We start from the raw sequence: 20,800 nt of genomic DNA on the forward strand, positions 1-20,800 counted from the left end.
GACCACTCAAATTAGTGCTTTAAGCAATCCTTCTTTTCCTTTCATGATTGGTTCAACTTGTGAACTTGAAGATTTTCATCAATTACCAAAGGACTTTTATTTGGGCTGTTCTTTCTTGTTATTCTAATTACATTTGGCTGTTTTCTCCCATGTCTCTCTGCCTTGTGACAAGACTCCATCACTACAATAACTTCAAACCAACAGATGATCCTTTCTTCTTTTAAATTTTTTTAAAAATGTTTATTTTCAAGAGAGAGAGACAGAGCTCAAGAGGGGAAGGGCCAGAGAGAGAGAGAGAGAGAGAGAGACAGAATCTGAAGCAGGCTCCAGGCTCCGAGCTGTCAGCACAGAGCCTGATGTGGGGCTCGAACTCACAAACTGTGAGATTGAAAGGGCGGGCCTACACCGGCCGACTCCATCTTGTTCTGTGTCCTTCACCTTGACCACACCTCCTCCCCTTGAGTAACCCCCCCCCCCACCTGCCTAACAGGACTCGGACCCTTCCCCAGCCAATCGGCTGAGGCCACAGCCATTACCTCACCAACTGTCCCTAGGCCCCAATAAAACCTTTGTCCCTTTGAAACTCGCTCTCTCTCCTGTATCTCACCGTTGGTTCGGTGCAGGTAGGGGATTGAGCTCAAGCTAGCTCGAATAAAGGCTCTTTTGCTTTTGCATCGGACTCAGCTCCCTAGTGGTCTTTGGGGATCACGAATTCTGGGCATAACAAGATCATGACCTAAACTGAAGTTGGATGCTTAACTGACTGAGCCACCCAGGCGCCCCTACAGATGATCCTTTCTACTCAAGGAGGTTCGTACTCATTGTCCACCTTGGATGCAGCTGCGTCTGCCTTCTGTAACTCTTTTATATGTTCCCCAACTGATCAATATTGACTCATAGGTAGGGACATCTCTATTCCCTTACTGAGCAAGAAGCAGCTACAGAAGATGAAACCTTCCACCTCCAACTACCTTAAAGATGTAACAGTCAAAACTGTTTATGGGGGATAGGATGAGGGAGGATAAGACAAGCTGAGGGCAAAGTACAAGCTAGCATTACCCCCTCCACCCCAGGTGGGATGTGTGTGACATGCCTCAGGCACTCCTGGCTGCCCAAGAACAAAGGAAAGGAAAGAAAACAAATGGTTAACTGATAGAGATCCCAGTCATGCAGGACATGAGTCTCCATCAGTTTACAAATATCTTAGTAAATTAGAAGAAAAAAGCAATCTTATCAATAGCCTAATCTCTAGAAACCTATAGACTCGGTTTCCTGGAGCCCCCACATCACCCCTCATAGTAATATGGGGAAGAAAGGCAGGAAGGAAATGGCAGGTAATGTTAATTTCCTGATACCCTGCAGCCCATTGACAGATACTTGAGGCTGGCAGAGAAGAACATTTCTCAAGGAACTCCTTACTGTCTTAATGCTAATGCTTTGCTAGGGGAAAAAGTACCTTAGCTGGACAGTAGCTAGGTGCCCAGTATTCTGTAAATCTTCTTTAGCATATGAAAATCTCTTAGAAAACTTCCCTTGACTTTACCTCTTCCAACGCCAGAGTATATAAGCAGTCACTCTTCGTAACCCCAGTGCAGCTCTTTCTACCCGTGGATCCTGTCCCTGTGCTTTAAAAAATCCTATTTTTTGCACCAAAGATGTCTTCAAGAATACTTTCTTGGCCCTTGGCTCAGGACCCCCCCAATTACCCCCAAAACTTCATTTCTGGTGAAGTAGGGTGACATAACCTCACACCTGGCCCTCGCTGGGCCTCTGCCATTGACCTGCTGCAGGTGGCTGAACCTGGGGGTGAGATGTGCCCCATCAGTGTGCTAGGAGGCAGGGGCAAGTGAGGGCAGCTGTTGGTTTGAGGCTGGGCCTGGAGTTGGGAGCTAGAAGTGTTCAGTCGGAGTCAGACTCTGCTTCTGTGGCCCCCATCCCTTGCTGGGGACCACAATTCCTGGGAGAGATGCTAATAGGAGCCTGCCCTATGTTCTTTAACCTCTCAGAGGGCCCAGAGGTCAAGGAGCACAGACTGGCACCATGGGATATGTGTTTATTTAGCAAACAAGGAGGGGTTCCATTAGTAGGGCAGCCTGGGGAGCAGCTGGTGGGTTGTGCAGTGAGAAGGGTCCCCTGGCTCTCTCAGTGCTGTCCAGGCTGTTGGAGACATCTAGGCAGTGCTGTGGGCAGAGGCTGGTGTGAGGGGGATGGGCTGGAGAGAGCCAGAGGGCACCTGAGAGGGAGTCAAGGGAATAGAGAGGGCAGCAGTGCTGGGCAGGTGGGACGAAGGCAGACTTGGGACCCCCTCCCAGATGCACCCTGGCTCCCACCAGCCCCCACTCCAGCCATACTTACCACACGCTTGCTCACTTATCCATGCACTGATCTATGGGGGACAGAATAGTCAACATGGGCAGGGGTATATGTGTGCTATCCCTGACCTCCAGGGCCCCTACACTGCCCCTCAGCTGCCTTGGGCCCCAGGCTGGACCAGCCACAGAAGCTCTGGAGTTCCTTTTGTGGGTGGTACAGCAGAGGGCTAGATGATGGGGCAGGGACTTGGGGAGAGGCCTGAGGACAAGCACACCTGAGTGACACCTGTTCTCCAAAGGAGGCAGGTGAGGCCCAGCCACAGTTCTGATTGGGCACCAAGCCTTCTGCCTGTTTACCTGCTGAGTCCTGACAGACCCTCAGCCTTGAGGAGGTACCTACCCAGGCCAGGCTGCCTGAAGACAAGGGTGCTTCCCAAGTCAGTGGTAAGTCAGCCCCAGGACAAAGGTGAGGTGACCCAAGACAAATATGCCTGGGTGGAGGGGGAGGTGACCAACCAAGGAGACTGAGGAAACATGGCCCCAGTGCTGCAATTCTCATGTGGGCAGGCGTAAGCTTGTGTGAGGGAGGAACACTTGGGGCCCAGAACCCTGGATGTGGCAGGGTCTTCCTGAGCCCAAAGTGGCTCCTGGGACTCCAGTGACTGCAACAGGGGCCTGGGTCACTCCCCTCCCCACTTTACTAGTGAGGAAACATCAGACCTGGACAGTCCCCATATGTTCTTCTCCTTTCCCCAGCTGGTGATTACCGTTGGGGATAGGGAAGATGATGTGCTCATCAGTGAGGCCTAGGGTTTTGACAAAGTTGATGAAGATTTCCTTCAGCACAGGACGCAGCTCCTTGGTCCTCCCTGTGGCCAAGATGTCTGGTGAGTGGCTGGTGAAAGCTCCATAAATATTGTGGAATATATGAAAGACACCTCAGACCCCTTCCCCCTGAGGGGTTCTGTGGAAAGACCACTCTCCCACCTCCCTGGGCTTGGAGTGAAGGGCAACTTGGGAGCTGAGTGCGATGGGCCTCTTCTCCCCCAGCATGGCCAAGAGCAAGGTCCCAGAAGGGTTAAGACCCACCATAGAGGGTGATCTTGAAGAACTCCTGGTTTTTGTAAACTTTCTCAAAGAACACCATGGCAAACTGGTTGTAGTCTGTGGCCACCACTCGGACAGTGTAGCTCTTGGTTCCAATGTAACCTGTATGGTGGATGGTGAGTGATCAGCCTGCTCTAGCCAGGCAGAGGGAGCTATTGCTTCCTTCCCGGCCTCCACAGGATGGCGTCTGTGTGGAGGGGCAGGGAGGTCCGTGCCCCAGAGACCCACCCAACTCAGGACTCACGCTCGATGTTGCCCAGGGTGAATTGGCCTGGATGAGAACATGGGACAAAAGTTCTGATCCAGTAGTCACAGGCCTTTTTCCTGTGGAAGCAAGAGATGGGTGGATAAGAGGGTGACAGCCCACACTGCCATAGCAGGAGGCACACAACCCACCCTGCATATGGCCCTGGCTCTTCCCAACTGAGCCCACCCTCTCTGTCCCTGCCTATTCTGCACTGAGACTCCTGACCTGCCTAGACTCTCCCCCAGCACCTACTCTCCCTCCTTCTTCAGGGCTGTTTCCCCTTGGTGGCCTTCCCTCCATACTCAACCCCCAACCTGAGGCATTTGTCCCCTATTCTTTTTTTTTTTTTTTTTTTTTTTTTTTTTACTTTTTTAAGATGTTCATTAATTTTTGAGAGAGAAAGAGAGAGACAGAGCACGACCAGGGGAGGGGCAGAGAGACAGGAAGACACAGAATACAAAGGAGTCTTCAGGCTCTGAGCAGTCAGCACAGAGCCCGACCAGGGTTCTAACTCAAAAACTGCAAGATCATGACTTAATGCAAAGTCAGATGCCCAACCAACTGAGCAACCCAGGTGCCCCTGTCCCCTATTCCTATCTTGCAGCTTCTCACTGTAACCTTGCCAGGGGAATCACCACCAAGGCTACAGTCTGCTGGATGCCAAAGACTCCTTTAGCTGTTGGGCCAACATCTGGTCCCCTGGCACTCCAGAGCTGATCTCCCAACACCTGCCCTTCTTCGGATCTTCAATGACAGATGCTCTAGCCCCATACCCAAGTGCCAAATCCAAAAACCCAGAGGAGCTGGGTAAGCCTTGCCTCCCCTCTCTAGGCCCTAATCTGCCCTGCTCTGGTCATCTCCCACCTATGACTGATCAGCCTCCTGGGCTGCACACCATCATTCCTCTTCCTGCTGCAGCCACACCCACTCCTCACCAGTACCTGAGGCCCCCACCACTGTGGTCACCACCCCTCTCCAGACCGGTCATCAGCTCCTGCTCAGGGCAGCCATACAATGGCTTGCTGTTTCTTTAAGAGGTGGCTATCTCTGTCTCAGTCCAGCAGTCCTGCCACGAAGGTCCCAGGCCTCCTTCTGACACAGGTTGGTTCTTCAAAGCCCAGCCCACAGTCCACCTCCCTGGAAGCCCTTGAGAACATCCTAGGTGGATCTAGTGACCCTCCTCCCATTCTAGGTCACCCCTGTTCTCTTTATCTTGTGTCCTGATGTCTGTCTGTGTCCATCCCCAGGATTGTCTTCTGTCTGTGCTGAAGTGACCACGAAATGTTGATCCAGTGAATGAGAGAAAGTTAAATGCAGACATCCAGTACCCAGTGGTAGGATGAATGATCATCTTTCAGTTTTGGTCACCCCTCGGCTATATCATCAGTCTGTGTCTTGGACCCCCACCACAGCCCTCTAGGCCCCCCATGCTTCCTAGTTGCTGGTAGCTCTCACCAGACCACGGTAGAGGTGACATTGTAGCTGTTGTCTTCTTTCAGCTCGTAGGTGGTGGTGTACATCTTAAACTGGCTGTGTTTTTCTTTATTAATTTCATTCCCTGCCAATCCTATGATGTACCATTTTCCCTGGAACTACAATGGGAGCTGATGATAGACAGAACCAAGAGCAGCCCTAGGGGGCCCTCCTGCTCCATCCCTGCAGGCACCTCCAGGCAGCCTGGGCCTCAACCAGAAGCCCCTCTAACTGGGCTGCAGGGACATACACATACAGGCTGTGCTGATGAAGCCAGCAGGAGCTGGAGCCATCAGGCCAGGTGGGAGCACTGAGTGTGTCAGGGAAAAGGTGACCCTTGGCAAGTGGACAGCTCGCTTCCCTGAGCCTCAGTTTCCTCATCATGTAGAGGGCCTGAAGATGTTCCCACCTGGCATGGACTGGGGGATTATGGAAGAGAGTGTGGACGAGGGGAGTCTGCTGAGCTGACCCTCTTATCAGCAAGGTTGGGTGTGAATGGGAACATGGGGTGTGCCTTCCATCAGAGCACCCGAGGGCAGACTGAGCTAAAGCCTGGCCCATCCTGCCTCTCCTCCCCTCTGTTCACACTCTTCCTGGGACCTCCCTGCAGCTGCCGCTCCAGGCTTCTTACCTTCTCATTCTGGAAGTCAGGCTGCAGAGGGATCCTGTGCAGAGGTGGGGCTGGGATCGGGTTTGGGGTGGAATCCTGGGCCTGGGTCTGCAGGGCCCCCAGCAGGACAAGGCCCACCCACAGGAGACCTAGGGCCATGACTTCAGGGCTGAGGAAGGTGGCACCACTCCAGATATTCCCTGAAAGAGGAGACGAGTGAGGAGGCTTCTGGGGGATGCTATTTATGGTCTCTGTGGCCAATGGCTCACCCCAGGGTGGAGCGACTTATCCTTTGCCAAATCCTGAAGGGTGAGGCAATTGCCAGCAGCTCGTGCTGAGGATCATGGCAAACTCTCTGCCCTTTCCCTTAGGTCAAGATTATGCAAGATGAAGGGCAGGAAGGTCCATGAGGCTGGAGGATGCATTCCCCATGTCTCCACATCTCTGGCAAGGACACTGATTCCCTCCACACTCTCTTCCCTCTGGTTAGCTCTGTGTGTGGTCATTGATCTCTGATATGGACCAGTTGTCATCTCTGACCTCCAGGAGCCTCTCAGCTGGGGCCCAAGTGCCGGGTGGGCTACATGTGGTGGGGTCCCCTTGTTGTACCTGATGAAAGCAGAGAATGCCTTGTGCCAACAGAGCCCATGCTGCTTTGTGGTCTTCCAAAGGGACAGGGAAAGGGGTGCAGCTGAAAGTTGACATTCTTCGTAGGGAAGGACAGAGTGTACCCTATGCTCTTCATGAAGCCCAGATCCTGGCCCTCCCAGGGACCCACACCAGGCCTTGACAAGGGTGAAAAACCCTTCCCCTCCCCCTACCACCGAAGGTCTACTGGGCAATGTTTGTGATGAGGGAGGATAAGGCAAGTGGAGGGCAAAGCACATGCTAGCATGCCCCTCCCCCCAGGGGATATGTGTGACATTCCTCAGGTACTCCTGACTACCTGAGAACAAAGGAAAGGAAAGAAAACAAATGATTAAGTGATAGACATCACAGTCCTGCAGGATGTGAGTCCCCATCAGTTTACCTATGTCCCAGTAAATTAGGAGAAAAAGGGAATCTTATCAATAGCTTGATCCTCAGAAACCCATACTCAGTTTCCTGGACACCCAACATCACCCTCCCACCTCCCTTGTGATATGGGGAACAAAAGCAAGAAGGAAATGGCAGATGGCATTAAATTTCATTATGACTGCAACCCATTGATAAATACTTGAGGCAAATATGGAGTATAACGTTTCTCCAGAAATTCTCTACTGTATTTATGGTAATGCTTTGCTAGAAGAGAAAACAACCTTAGCTTGACGATAGCTAGGCCTCCAGTAATGTGTGAGTCTTCTTGAGAATATGAAAATCTCTTTACAAACTTCCTGTTAACTTTATCTCCCCAACCCCAATGTATATAACCAGTCACTCTTCACAATCCCAGTGCAGCTCTTTCTCCCAAGAGTCCTGTCCCCATGCTTTAATAAAACCACCTTTTGTGCACCAAAGATGTCTCAAGAATTCTTTCATGGCTGTCAGATCCAAAGCCCCACCATTCCAAAGACACAACATTCCCACGTTAAGTCAGTCCCTCCCCTCATCCATGCCCCATTGGTAGGGTGGATCCAGACCTCAGCTGACCCTAAGGACTTGTCCCCTTCTGTGGGCCCAGTAGACAGAAACCCCAAGCTGGGCATGGCAGCCACAAATGAGACAGCTTGACAGAGCAGATATCTGAGGCTATAGTCCCAGATCTATCCTGGTGGGGGACAATGGGAGACATGCATCTGCATGTGTGAAAAGTGATGGTGGCTGGGGCCCAAGGGGGGGGGGGTCTCTACCCTGCCACTCTGGACACCAGGTACCTTGGGTCACAGTGAGTGCTAGGACTCAGCCTCATTTTTGGGAAACCACTGATACCATCTGCCATCTTTGGCCATCGTCTTCAATTGTGGAGCCCAGGGGCTAGGCCTGGGCCCCCGAAAAGTGTTCCTACCATGGCTGATCCCAGCTTTGTCCTGGAGGGAAGGAGTTTCCGCATGGGGGATTAGCTGTCCATGGGAGGCCTGATGAGTCCCAGCCCCCGGGCAGTGTCTCCTAGATGTCACCATGAGAGTCAGAGCTGTCAAATGCCTGATCTGAGGCTGACCTTAGGTTCTCCCTGGCCTCAGATGAGACTCGCAGAGACCTCATGGGCTCTTCCACCTGCTTCTGGGGAACCAGCTCCCTAGCCTGACCTTTGGGTGGTGGGCTCTGAGTGAAGCGACTCTGGGGGAAGAGGGATCATCAGGCAAGCTGAGGGCTATATATAAGCTAGAAACCTCTCTGCCATGGTGGGATATGTGTGACATCCCTCTGGCTGCCCAAGAACAAAGGGAAGGAAAGAAAACAAATGGTTAACTGATAGAGATCATAGTCATACAGCACATGAGTCTCCATCAATTTACAAATATCTTAGTAAGTTAGAAGAAAAAGGCAATTTATCAATAGTCTAACCTCCAGAAGCCCATAGACTCAATTTCCTGGAGCCCCTATTAAGACCCTAACCTCCATGGTGATGTGGGGAAGAAAGGCAAGAAGGAAATGGCAGGTAAAATTAAGTTTCTGGTACTCTGCAGCCCAGTGACAAATACTTGAGGCAAATACAGAGCACAACATTTCTCCAGGAACCCCTACTATTCCTAATGTTAATGCCTTACTAGAGGTAAAACAACCTAGGTTTGACAATAGCAAGGCCTCAAGTATCTTAGGAGTCCTCATTAGCATGTCAATGTCCTTCTGGAGGCCTCTCTTCAGTTCGTCATTACTTCCCCCAATTTCATAGTATATAACCAGTCACTCTTCATAACCTCAGTGCAGCTCTTTCTGCACATGGGTCCTGTCCTCGTGCTTTAATAAAATCACGTGGTTTTTTTTTTTGGTTTTTTTTTTTTTTTCACCAAAGTTGTCTTCAGTAATTCTTTCTTGTCTGTTGCTCTGGAACCCGCCACCCACCCCACTCTAAAACCTCATCTTTTGGCGCCAATGTGGGGGTCTGAGTCCTTTAATCTGGTCCCTGAGCTTTGGTGCAAACTTGGTGAGTACTTTCTCTTTTCTTCCTTTACTCTTATTTTAGGAATTTCAAGGAGTATGATCTTATTGCAACACTTTCCTGTCCATTGCTCAGTCTGTAATCCTCTAGCTCGTGGTTACTCTATGGGGGAGGAGAAAGCCTGCCTTTCGGCTGGAAGTGAATACCCAGGCCAGAATGGTAAAAAAGACCCAGAGTCTTGTGCCCTCTCTTTATTCCTGTTCTTATACATAGTTGTCTGTGTTGGACACGGGACAGCCACCTAAGTGACTAGCACAGATGCAAATCTTAAGACTCCTGTGTGAGGTTTCCTCCTCGTTGGTCTAAAGTGATCCCATCTACATCCCTGATCTAGCCACTTCTGGCTGTAGGCCCTCCCCTGGAAACCCATAGAACTAGTAACTGATTGAATTTAAACACAACTGGGGACCATTTCCTAGGAAGTTGGCTGAAAGACTGTATGTGTTGGCATGTAGATTAGATCATGATGGGTTTCTGCCATCACTGTTTTCAGTCAATGTTCCTTATTAACTACTACTTAAAGTACAAAATTGGGCAATTCCCCTTTGTAATACTTTTCCAGTGTTTTCCATGAGTTAAAAATTGTGGTTTCTTCAGCCTTGTCAGCAAGGTCCATCTGCTGACACCTATTTGTAGCCTAGGATGCAATGGGAAAGTGGGGGGATGCCAGTATCCCTCCTACAGAGGCCCTTAGGGGCTGGTTGGTGATCATAGCAATTTTGTTCAAGGTATGCCTTGGGTCACTTTGACACCTCAGGAACTTCTGATATATCCTGCACGTGGGATGCCATCTGGGAGGTGGGGGTGATTTTCGTTTTAATGGACCGTCTCTGCTTTTCTCTCTCTAGAAAGAGGATGGGAGCTTCTCATCAGTCCCCAAACTCTCCATTGGGATGCCTTTTCAACCCACTGGAAACAATTTGGGTTGCAAAATTTAGGAAAGGACTGATGTCCCATAACATTGCATGACCTTAGTAGAATCTAGCAGTTAGATTTCTTCTGCAGAAAACAGGGTCAATGGACGGAGGTACCTGAGGTCTAGGCCTTCACAGCTTTAAGGACCCGAACCAAAAGGCCTCTTATAGAATGTATTTTCCCAAATGTGTGTGTCTAGTAAACTCCCTCCTGGCATAGTGGATGTCCTAACAGGCCTCCTGATGGAACTCAGGTGCTAGAAGAAACACAGACAATCCCTGACAAAGGGCATGCTGACTCTTTCTCTCTGTTCCTCCACCTAATAGATGTGGGAGGCTCTCCCTCACTCATTTCCTGAGTTAATGACTATATGTGGAGCCAACTGTGGTTAGTCTACCTTGGGCAGGGACTTAAAAAATATTCCCTTTAGGCAAATATTCCCTTTAGGCAGGTGCCTAAAGTCCCTTTGTTTTGGGGAAACCCCCTGTATTCTCTAGCCTGACATAGATTCCTTTATTTCCACTTTGGTGGAAAACAAACAAACAAACATGGGGTCTCCTCTTTTAGAGCTGACAAGGTTTAGAACCAGGAATCGTCTTTCTCTGCTGTTCTGGCACTTTACCTCTTCTTCCCCCCTCTCCTCTTCTTCCTGTTTCTTCATCACCTTCCATGGGATGTACATAACTGGCTTCTATACCACCCTCCTACCCTCGATGTCAAGGAGCAATGAGCACCCCCTTGGATCACCCACTTCAGATTGCCCCACTGGTGTCCCAGGTAAAATGTGACAATGGGGAACAAATTGTCCTTTAAGCAAACGCAGGTGGAATGTTGTTTGTGGTTAAGCTTATTTAAGTTTGTTGGTTTAACTAAGACAGACATGTGTTATGAGTTATCAGAATTAAATATAAAACTTTTTTTTCTACCAAGGTTTCCTAAAGGTCAAATGAACTCATGTTGTCTCTGTTGCAATTTGATAGCAACAAGATGACTTAAAATAAAGGGTAATTTTGTGTATCTCAAAGTTTTCATGGATGATTGTTAAGATAGCTTTCAAAGTTTGGTAATCTGACACTTGGATAAACGGGATTGAATTCATTGGATATCTAGGTCTTTTCCAAATAGAATGGAGTGCTAAAGCATTGATTACTGAATGTAGATTTGTGCTTTTGACTTCTTATTGCAGAGAAACTAAGAACATTTCGGTCTATTGGAAAACATGGTTTGTGATTAATTGATTCATAAATTTGCCTTCTAAAGATTCTGGTGTAACAGTTTACAGTTGGGTATACTTAGTCTCTGCTGGAGACTAACGTTTCTAAGAGTCAAAATTCTGCTAAACATAATGAGGACTGATGGAAATAAGAATAGCAACTGTATATGTAAAAAAGTAGGAATGTGTAAAAAAGAGAGAAAAAAGGAAATACATTTTTTATTGCAGGTAAAAGAAAATAGATTTGTCCTAAATGAGACTGGTTTGGAGAAAAATGGCTTGGGGAAAATCTGAATGAAACAGAAAGTTGTAGAAGGTTCATGAAGGGAAATCTTTGGAAAGGAATTTTACATGTGGTTGGATAGACTAAGTTGCAAAGAATGGATTTTTAAAAGTACACTTGTATAAGGTTGAAATTCTGCTTTTCTCTCTGTTAAAAGACAATTTTTTTGGATTGTTAGGCTCTTGATAAAATAATGTACAAAGGATTGTTTTCTCTTTTGACTTCTGGGAAAACGACAGCTGTAGGGTTATGTCTTTATCAGGTCTTTGACCACTTAGTTAAAACTTCTCACTGTTAAAGGACCTAGATTTTGCTAACAACAATATAACCCTACATATTTGCTTTTGGAATCTCTTATTGCCATCTTGGTTAAATAAATACTTTAAAGCGTTAAGATTTGTAATGATCGGAATCCCATTTCAAATGTGCTCTATCACTTTCTAAGGTTTAACAAATGACCCAGGATTTCAATTGTAAAGAAAGTCTTTTTGATCAAGGAGGACTTTTTATTCGGTATGTTAAGTGAAGACCCTGTTAAATCGTCATAAACTTTAGGTGATATTGTTTGGGTAAATGCTGGAACTGTTCAAATGTATATGCAATTCCTAAATCTCTAAATGAATATGCAAAACATATCCTTCTTAAACCTGATCTGACAGTTACTAGAAACCCAACCCATATAAACCCAAAACACCTGGTTTATTTAAAGATTTAAAGTCCAATGCAACAGGGGATTTAACTCCAAAATGAAAGAGCCCCTACTGGGTCATATCATGTACTTCTACTGCAAAAAAATTTAGAGGGGCACACTTCATGTGCTCTTATATCTAAAATAAAACCTGCACCCTCTACAGGGGAAATCAATGAGCAAACTAATGTGCCTTTTTATTCCTGTGAACCTGTGGAAAATCTCAAACTTCTCTTAGGATGGTTGTACCTTTCTTTTTCATCTTCCTTTCTCAATTTCTACTAACAGTTCCTTCTTACAATGGGCCTTTCACAAGGATCACCACAGACATTTGAGTTACAAACCAGAAAGATCAATCTGATTTCTACTGCCTGCTCCCACAAGCATTCAAACCTAACATGTAAAATTCGTGCTGGCAGCACTGGGAGACACTGGGTTTGTAATCTGCTCTAAGCATTAACCTGCATTTTTCTTGTTTCTATAAAAGTATCTCTTATTAATTACCTGCTGGCTTACTAAACAAAACTAATACACCACCTGTTACACAGTTAAGGCCTTAAATGACTCTCAAAATAACATTATATTACTAAACACTAAAATAACCCAAATGGATAAAACACTTCTACAAAACACACAGAATGGTGTTAGATGTTTTAAGTGCTGCACAAGGTGGAACTTATATTCTCATAAGAACAAAACGGTGTGTATAAATTCTGGAGTACTTCAAAAATATTTCTGGATTTCTAACTAGCATGAATACTCAAACTGTCGCATTAAATAACCCCTCTTTTTCCTTTAGTGATTGGTTAAACTCTTGGGCTGGAGGATTTTTGTTAGCTACCATAGGACTTTTCACTTGAGCTAAGCTTTCTAGTTATTCTACTTATGTTTTGCTGTTTTCTCCCATGTCTCTCTGCCTGGTACCAAGACTCCATCACTACGATAACTTCAAGCCAAGAGATGATCCTTTCTACTCAAGGAGGTTAATACACATTATCCACCTTGGGTTCAGCTGTCTCACCTTAATTACCATTTTTGTTCTCTGACAGGCCAATACTGACCCATAGGTAGGGATGACTCTATGCCCCCACTCAGCAGGAAGAAGCTACAAAAAATGAGACCTTCTACCTTCAACAACCTTAAATATTTAAGGTCAAAATTGCTCAGGGGGGATATGATGAGGAAGTGTGGGGCAAGCTGAGGGCAAAACAGGCTGGCACATCCTCCTCTACCACCACCCCAAGTAGAATATGTGTGATATTCAAAGACTTCTGAGGGCTCAAGAACAGAGAAAAGGTGTTTAAGTGCTTGCCATGGTGATGGGGGAGTAAGACAAATGAAAAATTAAATGCCTTTACTGCATTTACAAGTCCTTGAAACCAGCAGAGTGACCTCCCTCTAGGATCTCAGCTGCTTCGATGATGACACTTTGCTAGGAGCAAAGAGAACCTTAGCTCAACCTTATCCCAACCTTGAGGGTCCTGTAAGTCTACTTCCTTCTCTCAACTGCCCCAAGATATATGCTGGCAATCATATTCCAAGCTTATGGCCCCTGATATGCATCTGAAGAGTCTCATGATTGAAATTTTATTCAATGGTGATAAGTGGCATTTGCTACCAACAGTGAGCCCCCCTCAAATTCCTGGAAACCTTGCTTCCAAAATACCTTAGAGACTTTATTCCTGACCCCCTTCCAACCTAAGGGTATATAATCAGTTAAACATCACAACCCCAATGCAGGTCTTCCTGCCCATTGGTCCTGTCCCTGTGCTTTAACAAAATCAATTTTTTTCCCACCAACGACGTCTTCCATAAATCTTTCTTGGCCGTCGGCTCAGGACCACCCCACCAACACCCCAAAACTTCATCAGTATACATTCTAGACTATCGCACAAATATTTCTGGATTTCTAAATTACCAGAATACTCAAATTGGTGCTTTAAAGAATTCCTCCCGTTCCTTTCATGATTGGTTAAACTCCTGGACTTGAGGATTTCCATCAATTACCAAAGGGCATTTATTTGGGCTGTTCTTGTTATTCTAATTACATTTGGCTGTTTTCTCCCCTGTCTCTCTGCCTGGTGACAAGACTCCATCACTACAATAACTTCAAGCCAACAAATGATCTTTTCTACTCAAGGAGGTTCATATTCATTGTCCGTCTTAGACCCAGCTGTCTCTGCCTTCTGTAACTCTTCTATATGTTCCCCAACTGATCAATATTGACTCATAGGTAGGGACATCTCTATTCCCTTACTGAGCAAGAAGAAGCTACAGAAGATGAAACCTTCCACCTCCAACTACCTTAAAGATGTAAGGGTCAGAATTGTTTATGGGGGATATGATGAGGGAGCATAAGACAAGCTGAGGGCAAAGTACAAGCTAGCATTACCCCTCCCCACCCCGGGTGGGATGTGTGTGACATTCCTCAGGCACTCCTGGCTGCCCAAGAACAAAGGAAAGGAAAGAAAACAAATGGTTAACTGATAGAGATCACAGTCATGTAGGAAATGACTCCCCATCAGTTTACAAATATCTTAGTAAATTAAAAGAAACAGACAATCTTATCAATAGTCTAACAACCAGAAACCTATAGACTCAGTTTCTTGGAGTCCCAACATCACCCCTCATAGTATTTTGGGGGAAGAAAGGCAAGAAGGAAATGTCAGGTAACATTAAATTTCCTGATACCCTGCAGCTTATTGACAAATACTTGAGGCTGGCAGAGAAGAACATTTCACCAGGAACTCCCTACTGTCTTAATATTGATGTTTGCTAGAGGGAAAAAACCTCAGCTTGACAACAGCTAGGCCTCCAGTATTCTGTAAATCTTCTTTATCATATGAAAATCTCCAAAAACTTCCCTTGACTTTACTTCCTCCAAAGCCAGAGTATATAACCAGACACTCTTTACAACCCCAGAGCAGCTCTTTCTGCCCATGGGTCCTGCCCCGTACTTTAATAAAATCACTTTTTTGCACCAAAACATCTTTAAGAATTCTTTCTCTGTCCTTTGCTCCAGACCCTGCACCATAGCCCTAAAACTTCATCACTGGTGAAGTGGGGGTGACAGCACATTGACCCCCCCAACCCTCTCCAGCTGCCTGGCCCTGGCTGGGCCTTTGCCATTGGGCTTGCTGCAGATGGCTGGACATGAGTGTGAGATGTGCCCCCTCAGTATGCTAGGAGGCAGGGGCAAGTGAGGGCAGCTGCTGGTCTGGGGCTGGTCCTGGAGTTGGGAGCTAGAAGTATTCAGTCAGAGCTGGACACTGCTTCTGTGGCCTCCATCCCTTGCTGGGGACCACGTTTCCTGGGAGTGATGCTAATAGGAGCCTGCCCTTTGATTTTTTCCCCTCTCAGAGAGCCCAGAGGTCAAGGAGCACAGAGTGAGGACCAGGGGACATGTGTTTATTTAGCAAGAAGGGAGGGGGTTCATGAGCAGGTCAGCCTGGGGAGCAGCTGGTGGGCTGTGCATTGAGAAGAGTCTCCTGGCTCTCTCAGTGGTGTCCAGGTTGGTGGTGACAGCTGGGCGCTGCCCTGGGCAGAGGTCAACGTGAAGAGGATGTGGTGGAGAGAGCCAGAGAGCACCAGAGAGGGAGTCAGGGCAATAAAGAGGACAGCAGTGCTGGGAAGGTTGGACAAAGGCAGACCTGGGACCCCCTCCCAGCTGCACCCTGGCTCCCATCAGCCCCCACTCCAACCATACTTACCACACACTTGCTCACTCATCCATGCACTCATCTGTGTGGGACAGAGTGGTCAGCATGGGCGGGGGTGTGTGTGGGATCCCTGACCTCCAGGACCCCTGCACTGCCCCTGGGCTACCCTGGGCCTCAGCCTAGTCTAGCCACAGAAGCTCTGGGGGTTCCCTTCGTGGATGGTACAGCAGAAGGCTGGATGATGGAGCAGGGACTAGGGGAGAGGCCTGAGGACAAGCAGACCTGGGTGACACCCGTTCTTCAAAGGAGGAAGGTGAGGCCCAGCCAAGTTCCTGCTTGGGCTCCAAGCCTTCTGCCTGTTTACCTGCTGAGTCCTGACAGACCCTCAGGCTTTGGGAAGCACCTGCCCAGGCCAGGCTGCCTGAAGACAAGGGCTCCTCCCAACTAGGTAGTGAGGCAGCCCCAGGGCAAAGGGGGAGGTGGCCAGGCAAGGAGACTGAGGAAGCTTCGCCCCATGCCTGCAATTCTCATGTGGGCCCGCCCAAGCTAGGGTGAGGGAGGAACACTAGGGACCCAGAACCCTGATTGTGGCAGGGTCTTCCTGAAACCAAAGTGGATCCTGAGACTCCAGTGACCATGGCAGGGGTCTGCATCCCTCCTCTCCCCCCTTCCATAGTGAGGCAACATCAGGCCTGGACAGTTCCCATACGGCCCTCTCCTCTCTCCACCTGGTGATTACCAATGGGGATAGCGAAGATTATGTGGTGATCTGTGAGGCCCAAGGATTTGGCGAAGGTGATGAAGTTTTCCTTCAGCTCAGGGGTCAGCATCTTGGTCCTCCCTGTGGCCAGGATGGCTGGTGAATGGCTGGTGAAAGCTCCATAAATATTGTGGAACCCATGAACGATGCCTCAGACCCCTTCCTCCTGAAGGGTTCTGTGGAAAGACCCCTCTCCTGCCTCCCAGATCTGGGGTGAAGGGCACATTGGGGGCTGGGTGTCACGGGCCTCTTCTCCAACATGACCAAGATCCTGGTTCCAGGAGGGGCAAGACTCACCATAAAGGGTGATCTTGAAGTACTCCTGGTGTTTGTAAATTTTCTTGAAGAACACCATGGCAAACTGGACGTAGTCTGTGGCTGCCACTCGTAAAATGTACCTCTGGATTCCAGTATATCCTGTATGGTGGATGGTGAGATCTCAGTCTGTCCTAACTGGGCAGAGGGAGCTATTGATTCTTCTCCCATCTCCACAGGATTGCTTCTGTGTGGGGTAACAGGGAGGTTCATGCCCCTGAGGACCCACCCCATTCAGGACTCACGCTCAATGTTGCCCAGGGTGAATTGGCCTCGCCACAAAGTTGGGATGAAAGTTCTGAGCCAGTGGTCACAGGTCTGGTTCCTGTGGAAGCAAAAGATGGGTGGGTGAGAGGGTGATAGCCCACCCTCCCACAGCAGTAGGCTTGCACCCCACCCCAGAGATGTGCCTGGCTGTTCCCCACTGACCCATCCCTACCTGTCCTTGACTACTGTGCTCTTACCCACCTGACCTGCTCAGACTCTCCCTCCACACCTCCTGTCCTTCTTTCTTTGGAGAAGTTTCCCCTTGGTAGTCTTCCCACCATACTGTCCCCGCCAACCAAGGCATTTGTCCCCTATTCTTTTCTTTTTTTTTTAGATTTTCATTAGTTTTTGAGAAAGAGTGCACGTGCATGAGCAGGGAAGGGCAGAGAGAGGGGGAAACAGAATCCAAAGCAGGTTCCAGGCTCTGAGCTGTCAGCACAGAGTCCAACGTGGGGCTCAGACCCACAAGCCAGGATCATGACCTGAGACAATGTCATACTCTTAAACAACTGAGCCACCCAGGCTCCCCTGTCCCCTGTTCTTATCTTGTGGGCTCCTGCTTTAAACTCTCCTGGGGGAATCACCATTGAGACTCCAGTCTGCTGGATGCCAAGACTCCCTTAGCTGTTGGACCAAACCTGACCTCTCACCTGCATCCCATCTTGTCCCCTGGCACCATAGAATCAATCTCCCAACATCTGTCTTTCTTCTGCTCCTTCTATGACAGATGCTCTAGCACCATTCCCAAGTGCCAGAGCCAGAAACCCAGAGGAGCTGGGTAAGCCTTGCCTCCCCTCTCTAGGTCCTAATCTGCCCCCACCCTGGTCATCTCCCACCTATGACTGATCAGCCTCCTGGGCTGCACACCATCATTCCTCTTCCTGCTGCAGCCACACCCACTCCTCACCAGTACCTGAGGCCCCCACCACTGTGGTCACCGCCCCCTCCATACTGCTCATCAGCTCCTGCTCAGGGCAACCATGCAATGGCTTGCTGTTTCTTGAAGAAGTGGTTCTCTCTGACTCAGTCCAGCAGCCCTGCCACGAAGGTCCCAGGCCTCCTTCTGATGCAGGTTGGTTCCTCAAGGCTCAGCCTACAGACCACCTCCCTGGAAGCTCTTGACAAAGCCCTAGGTGGGATTCTAGGCTGGATCCAGTGACCCTCCTCCCATTCTAAGACACCTATTCTTTCTTTCTCTTGTTTCCTGATGACAGTCTGTGTCCACCCGCAGAACTGTCGTGTGTCTGTGCTGAAGTGACCACGAAATGTTGATCTAGTGAATGAGAGAAGATATAAATACAGGGATCCAGTACCCAGAGGTAGGATGAATGATCATCTTTCAGCTTTGGTTGCCGCTCAGCTACGTCATCAGTCTGCCTCTTGGACCCCCATGGCAGCCCTATAGGCCCCCCCATGTTCCTGTAGGAGGTGGTGGTACTCACCAGGCCAGGGTAGAGGTGGCATTGTAGCTGTTGTCTTCATTTAGCTCGTAAGTGGTGGAGTAAATCTTAAACTGGCCGTGTTTTTCTTTATTAAATTCATTCCCTGCCAGTCCTAAGATGTACCATTTTCCCTGGAACTACAATGGGGGCTGATGATAGGCAGAGCCAGGAGCAGCCCCAGGGGGCCCTCCTGCTCCATCCCTGTAGGCATCTCTAGGCAGCCTAGGCCTCAACCAGAAGCCCCTCTAACTGGGCTGCTGGGACCCAGACTGGCCACACAGGCTGGCTGAAGAAGCTAGCTGGAGCTGGAGCCATCTGGCCAGGGGAGAGCCCTTAGTGTGTCAGGGACAGGGTGACACTTGGCACGTGGCCAGCTGGCATCCCTGAGCCTCAGTTTCTTCATCATGTAGAGGCCCTGAAGATGATCCCATCTTGCATGGACTGCGGGGATTATGGAAGAGAGTGTGGACCAACATAGTTGTGCTCAGCTGACCATCTTGTCAGCAAGGTTGGGTGGGGATGGGGTCATGGGGTGTGCCTTCCATCAGGGCACCAGAGGGTAGACTGAGCTAAAGCCTGAGCCCATCCCACCTCTCCTCCCCTCTGTTCACACTCTTCTCAGGGCCTGCCTGCAGCTGCCCCTCGTGCCCCTTACCTGCTCATCCTGGAAGTCAGGCTGCAGAGGGACCCTGCGCAGAGGCGGGGCTGGGATCAGGTTTGGGGTGGAGTCCTGGGCCTGGGTCTGCAAGGCCCCCAGCAGGACAAGGCCCAGCCACAGGAGACCTAAAGCCATGACTTCAGGGCCAAGGAAGCTGGCACCACTCCGGATATCAGCTGAAAGAGGAGGTGAGTGAGGAGGCTTCTGGGGGGATGCTATTTATGGTCTCTGTGGCCAATGGCTCACCCCAGGGTGGAATGACTTATCCTTTGCCAAATCCAGGAAGGGTGAGGCAATTGTCAGCAACTCATGCTGAAGATCATGGCAAGCTCTCTGCCCTTCCCCCAGGTCAGGATTATGCAAGATGAGGGGCAGGAAGGTCCAGGAGGCTGGAGGATGCCTTCCCCATATCTTCACATCTCTGGCAAGGACACTGAAACCCTCCACACTCTCTTCTCCCTGGTTAGTACTGTGTGAGGACAAGGGTCTCTGATCTGGACCGGCTGTCATCTCTGACCTCCAGAAGCCTCTCAGTTGGGGCCAAGTGCAGGGTGGGGTAACTGGGGTGGTACCCCTTTTTTGTATCTGATGAAAGCGGAGAATGCCTCATATCAACAGAGCCCATGCTGCTTCGTGGTTCTCCAAAGGGACAAGGAAAGGAGGGGAGGTGAAAGAGGAGGTTCCCGGCAGGGAAGGACAGAGTGTACCCTGTGCTGCTCTTGGAGCCCAGACACTGTCCCCCATAGGGACCCAACCAGGCCCTGGCACAGGGTGAGACACCCTTCCCCTCCCCCATCTCCAAAGGTGGACTGGAGAGTGTTCCTGATGAGGGAGCACAAGGCAGGCTGAGGGCAGAGCACATGCCAGCATGCTCCCTGAGCCCCAGGTGGGATCTGTGTGATATTCCTCAGGCACCCCAGGCTGCCCAAGAACAAAGGAAAGGAAAGAATACAAATGGTTAACTGATGGAGATCACAATCTGGCAGGATGTGAGTCTCCATCAGTGTACCTATGTCCTAGTAAATTAGGAGAAAAAGGGAATCTTATCAAAAGCCTAATCTCCAGAAGCCTATATTTGGTTTCCAGGAGCCCTATTGTCACCCCCCCTCCCCCACCAGTGATATGGGCAACAAAGGCAAGAAGGAAATGGCACATGGCATTAAATTTCATTATTACCTATTGACAATTCTTTAAGAAAATATAGAGTATCCCATTTCTCCAGGAACTCCCTACTGTCTTAATGTTAATGCTTTACTAGAGGTGAAAACAACTTTAGCCTGACAACAGTTAGGCCTCTAGTAATGTGCGAGTCTTCTTGAACATATGAAAATCCCTCTAGAAACTTCCTCTTAACTTTATCTCCCCCAACCCCATGGTATATTGTTACAGAACCAGGCTGGAACGCTGGTGGAAAAACCAAGTGGCACTTGGAGATCTTGGTGGATCAAAGATTTATTTAACAACTGCAGTCTCGGAGGAGACTGTTCCTCCAAAGATCTGAGCCCTGAATGCCAGTGGGGAGGGCAATTTATAGTTATCAGCCTCCATATTTGTGTGTGTGTGGGGGGGGGGGGGGTGTTTTGCACACAGTAAACGAAAGAAGAAGAACCGGGAGGAGGGGTCTGTAAGCTAGAGACCAGAGTTTGTTTTCGCTCCATTGGCCATCTTTGGCATACTTTATTCACTTCTCCAACATTCCCCTCTTGATGCCTTTAAAAAAAAACTTCTAGTAGGCATCACCTTTCAGTTTTACAGGTTGGTACTCTTAGAAG

At 48.8% G+C, this 20,800-nt stretch overlaps 3 protein-coding genes across 4 annotated transcripts in view; all 3 read right to left on the reverse strand.

Moving 5' to 3' along the window:
• Nucleotides 1-2,039: 2,039 nt before the first annotated feature.
• On the reverse strand, nucleotides 2,040-5,964 carry LOC131491276 (neutrophil gelatinase-associated lipocalin-like). Of its 2 annotated transcripts, none has more exons than XM_058693987.1 (7): nucleotides 5,771-5,964; nucleotides 5,122-5,258; nucleotides 3,664-3,743; nucleotides 3,402-3,521; nucleotides 3,080-3,181; nucleotides 2,356-2,386; nucleotides 2,040-2,180 (listed from the first exon to the last, which is right to left on the reverse strand). In XM_058693987.1, exons 1-6 carry the CDS (start codon nucleotides 5,906-5,908, stop codon nucleotides 2,367-2,369), a joined length of 597 nt encoding a protein of 198 aa, XP_058549970.1. In that variant the 5' UTR covers nucleotides 5,909-5,964; the 3' UTR covers nucleotides 2,040-2,180; nucleotides 2,356-2,366. The 2 variants fall into 2 exon arrangements, with proteins under 2 accessions (XP_058549970.1, XP_058549969.1); XM_058693986.1 differs by having other exon boundaries at nucleotides 2,040-2,233.
• LOC131491273 (neutrophil gelatinase-associated lipocalin-like) overlaps nucleotides 2,040-20,800 on the reverse strand; it is a 107,864-nt gene continuing 89,103 nt past the window's right edge. Inside the window, exon 7 of the mRNA XM_058693978.1 lies at nucleotides 2,040-2,233. The gene's annotated coding sequence lies outside the window, so the exon portion shown is untranslated. The remainder of the gene's footprint in view (nucleotides 2,234-20,800) is intronic.
• On the reverse strand, nucleotides 15,300-19,255 carry LOC131491277 (neutrophil gelatinase-associated lipocalin-like). Its single transcript, XM_058693988.1, has 7 exons — nucleotides 19,026-19,255; nucleotides 18,371-18,507; nucleotides 16,907-16,986; nucleotides 16,644-16,763; nucleotides 16,326-16,427; nucleotides 15,638-15,668; nucleotides 15,300-15,464 (listed from the first exon to the last, which is right to left on the reverse strand). The coding sequence occupies exons 1-6, from the start codon at nucleotides 19,161-19,163 to the stop codon at nucleotides 15,649-15,651; spliced, it is 597 nt and encodes a 198-aa protein (XP_058549971.1). The 5' UTR covers nucleotides 19,164-19,255; the 3' UTR covers nucleotides 15,300-15,464; nucleotides 15,638-15,648.

This window comes from Neofelis nebulosa, chromosome 12 (genome assembly GCF_028018385.1).
Source record: "Neofelis nebulosa isolate mNeoNeb1 chromosome 12, mNeoNeb1.pri, whole genome shotgun sequence".
NCBI lineage: Eukaryota > Metazoa > Chordata > Mammalia > Carnivora > Felidae > Neofelis > Neofelis nebulosa.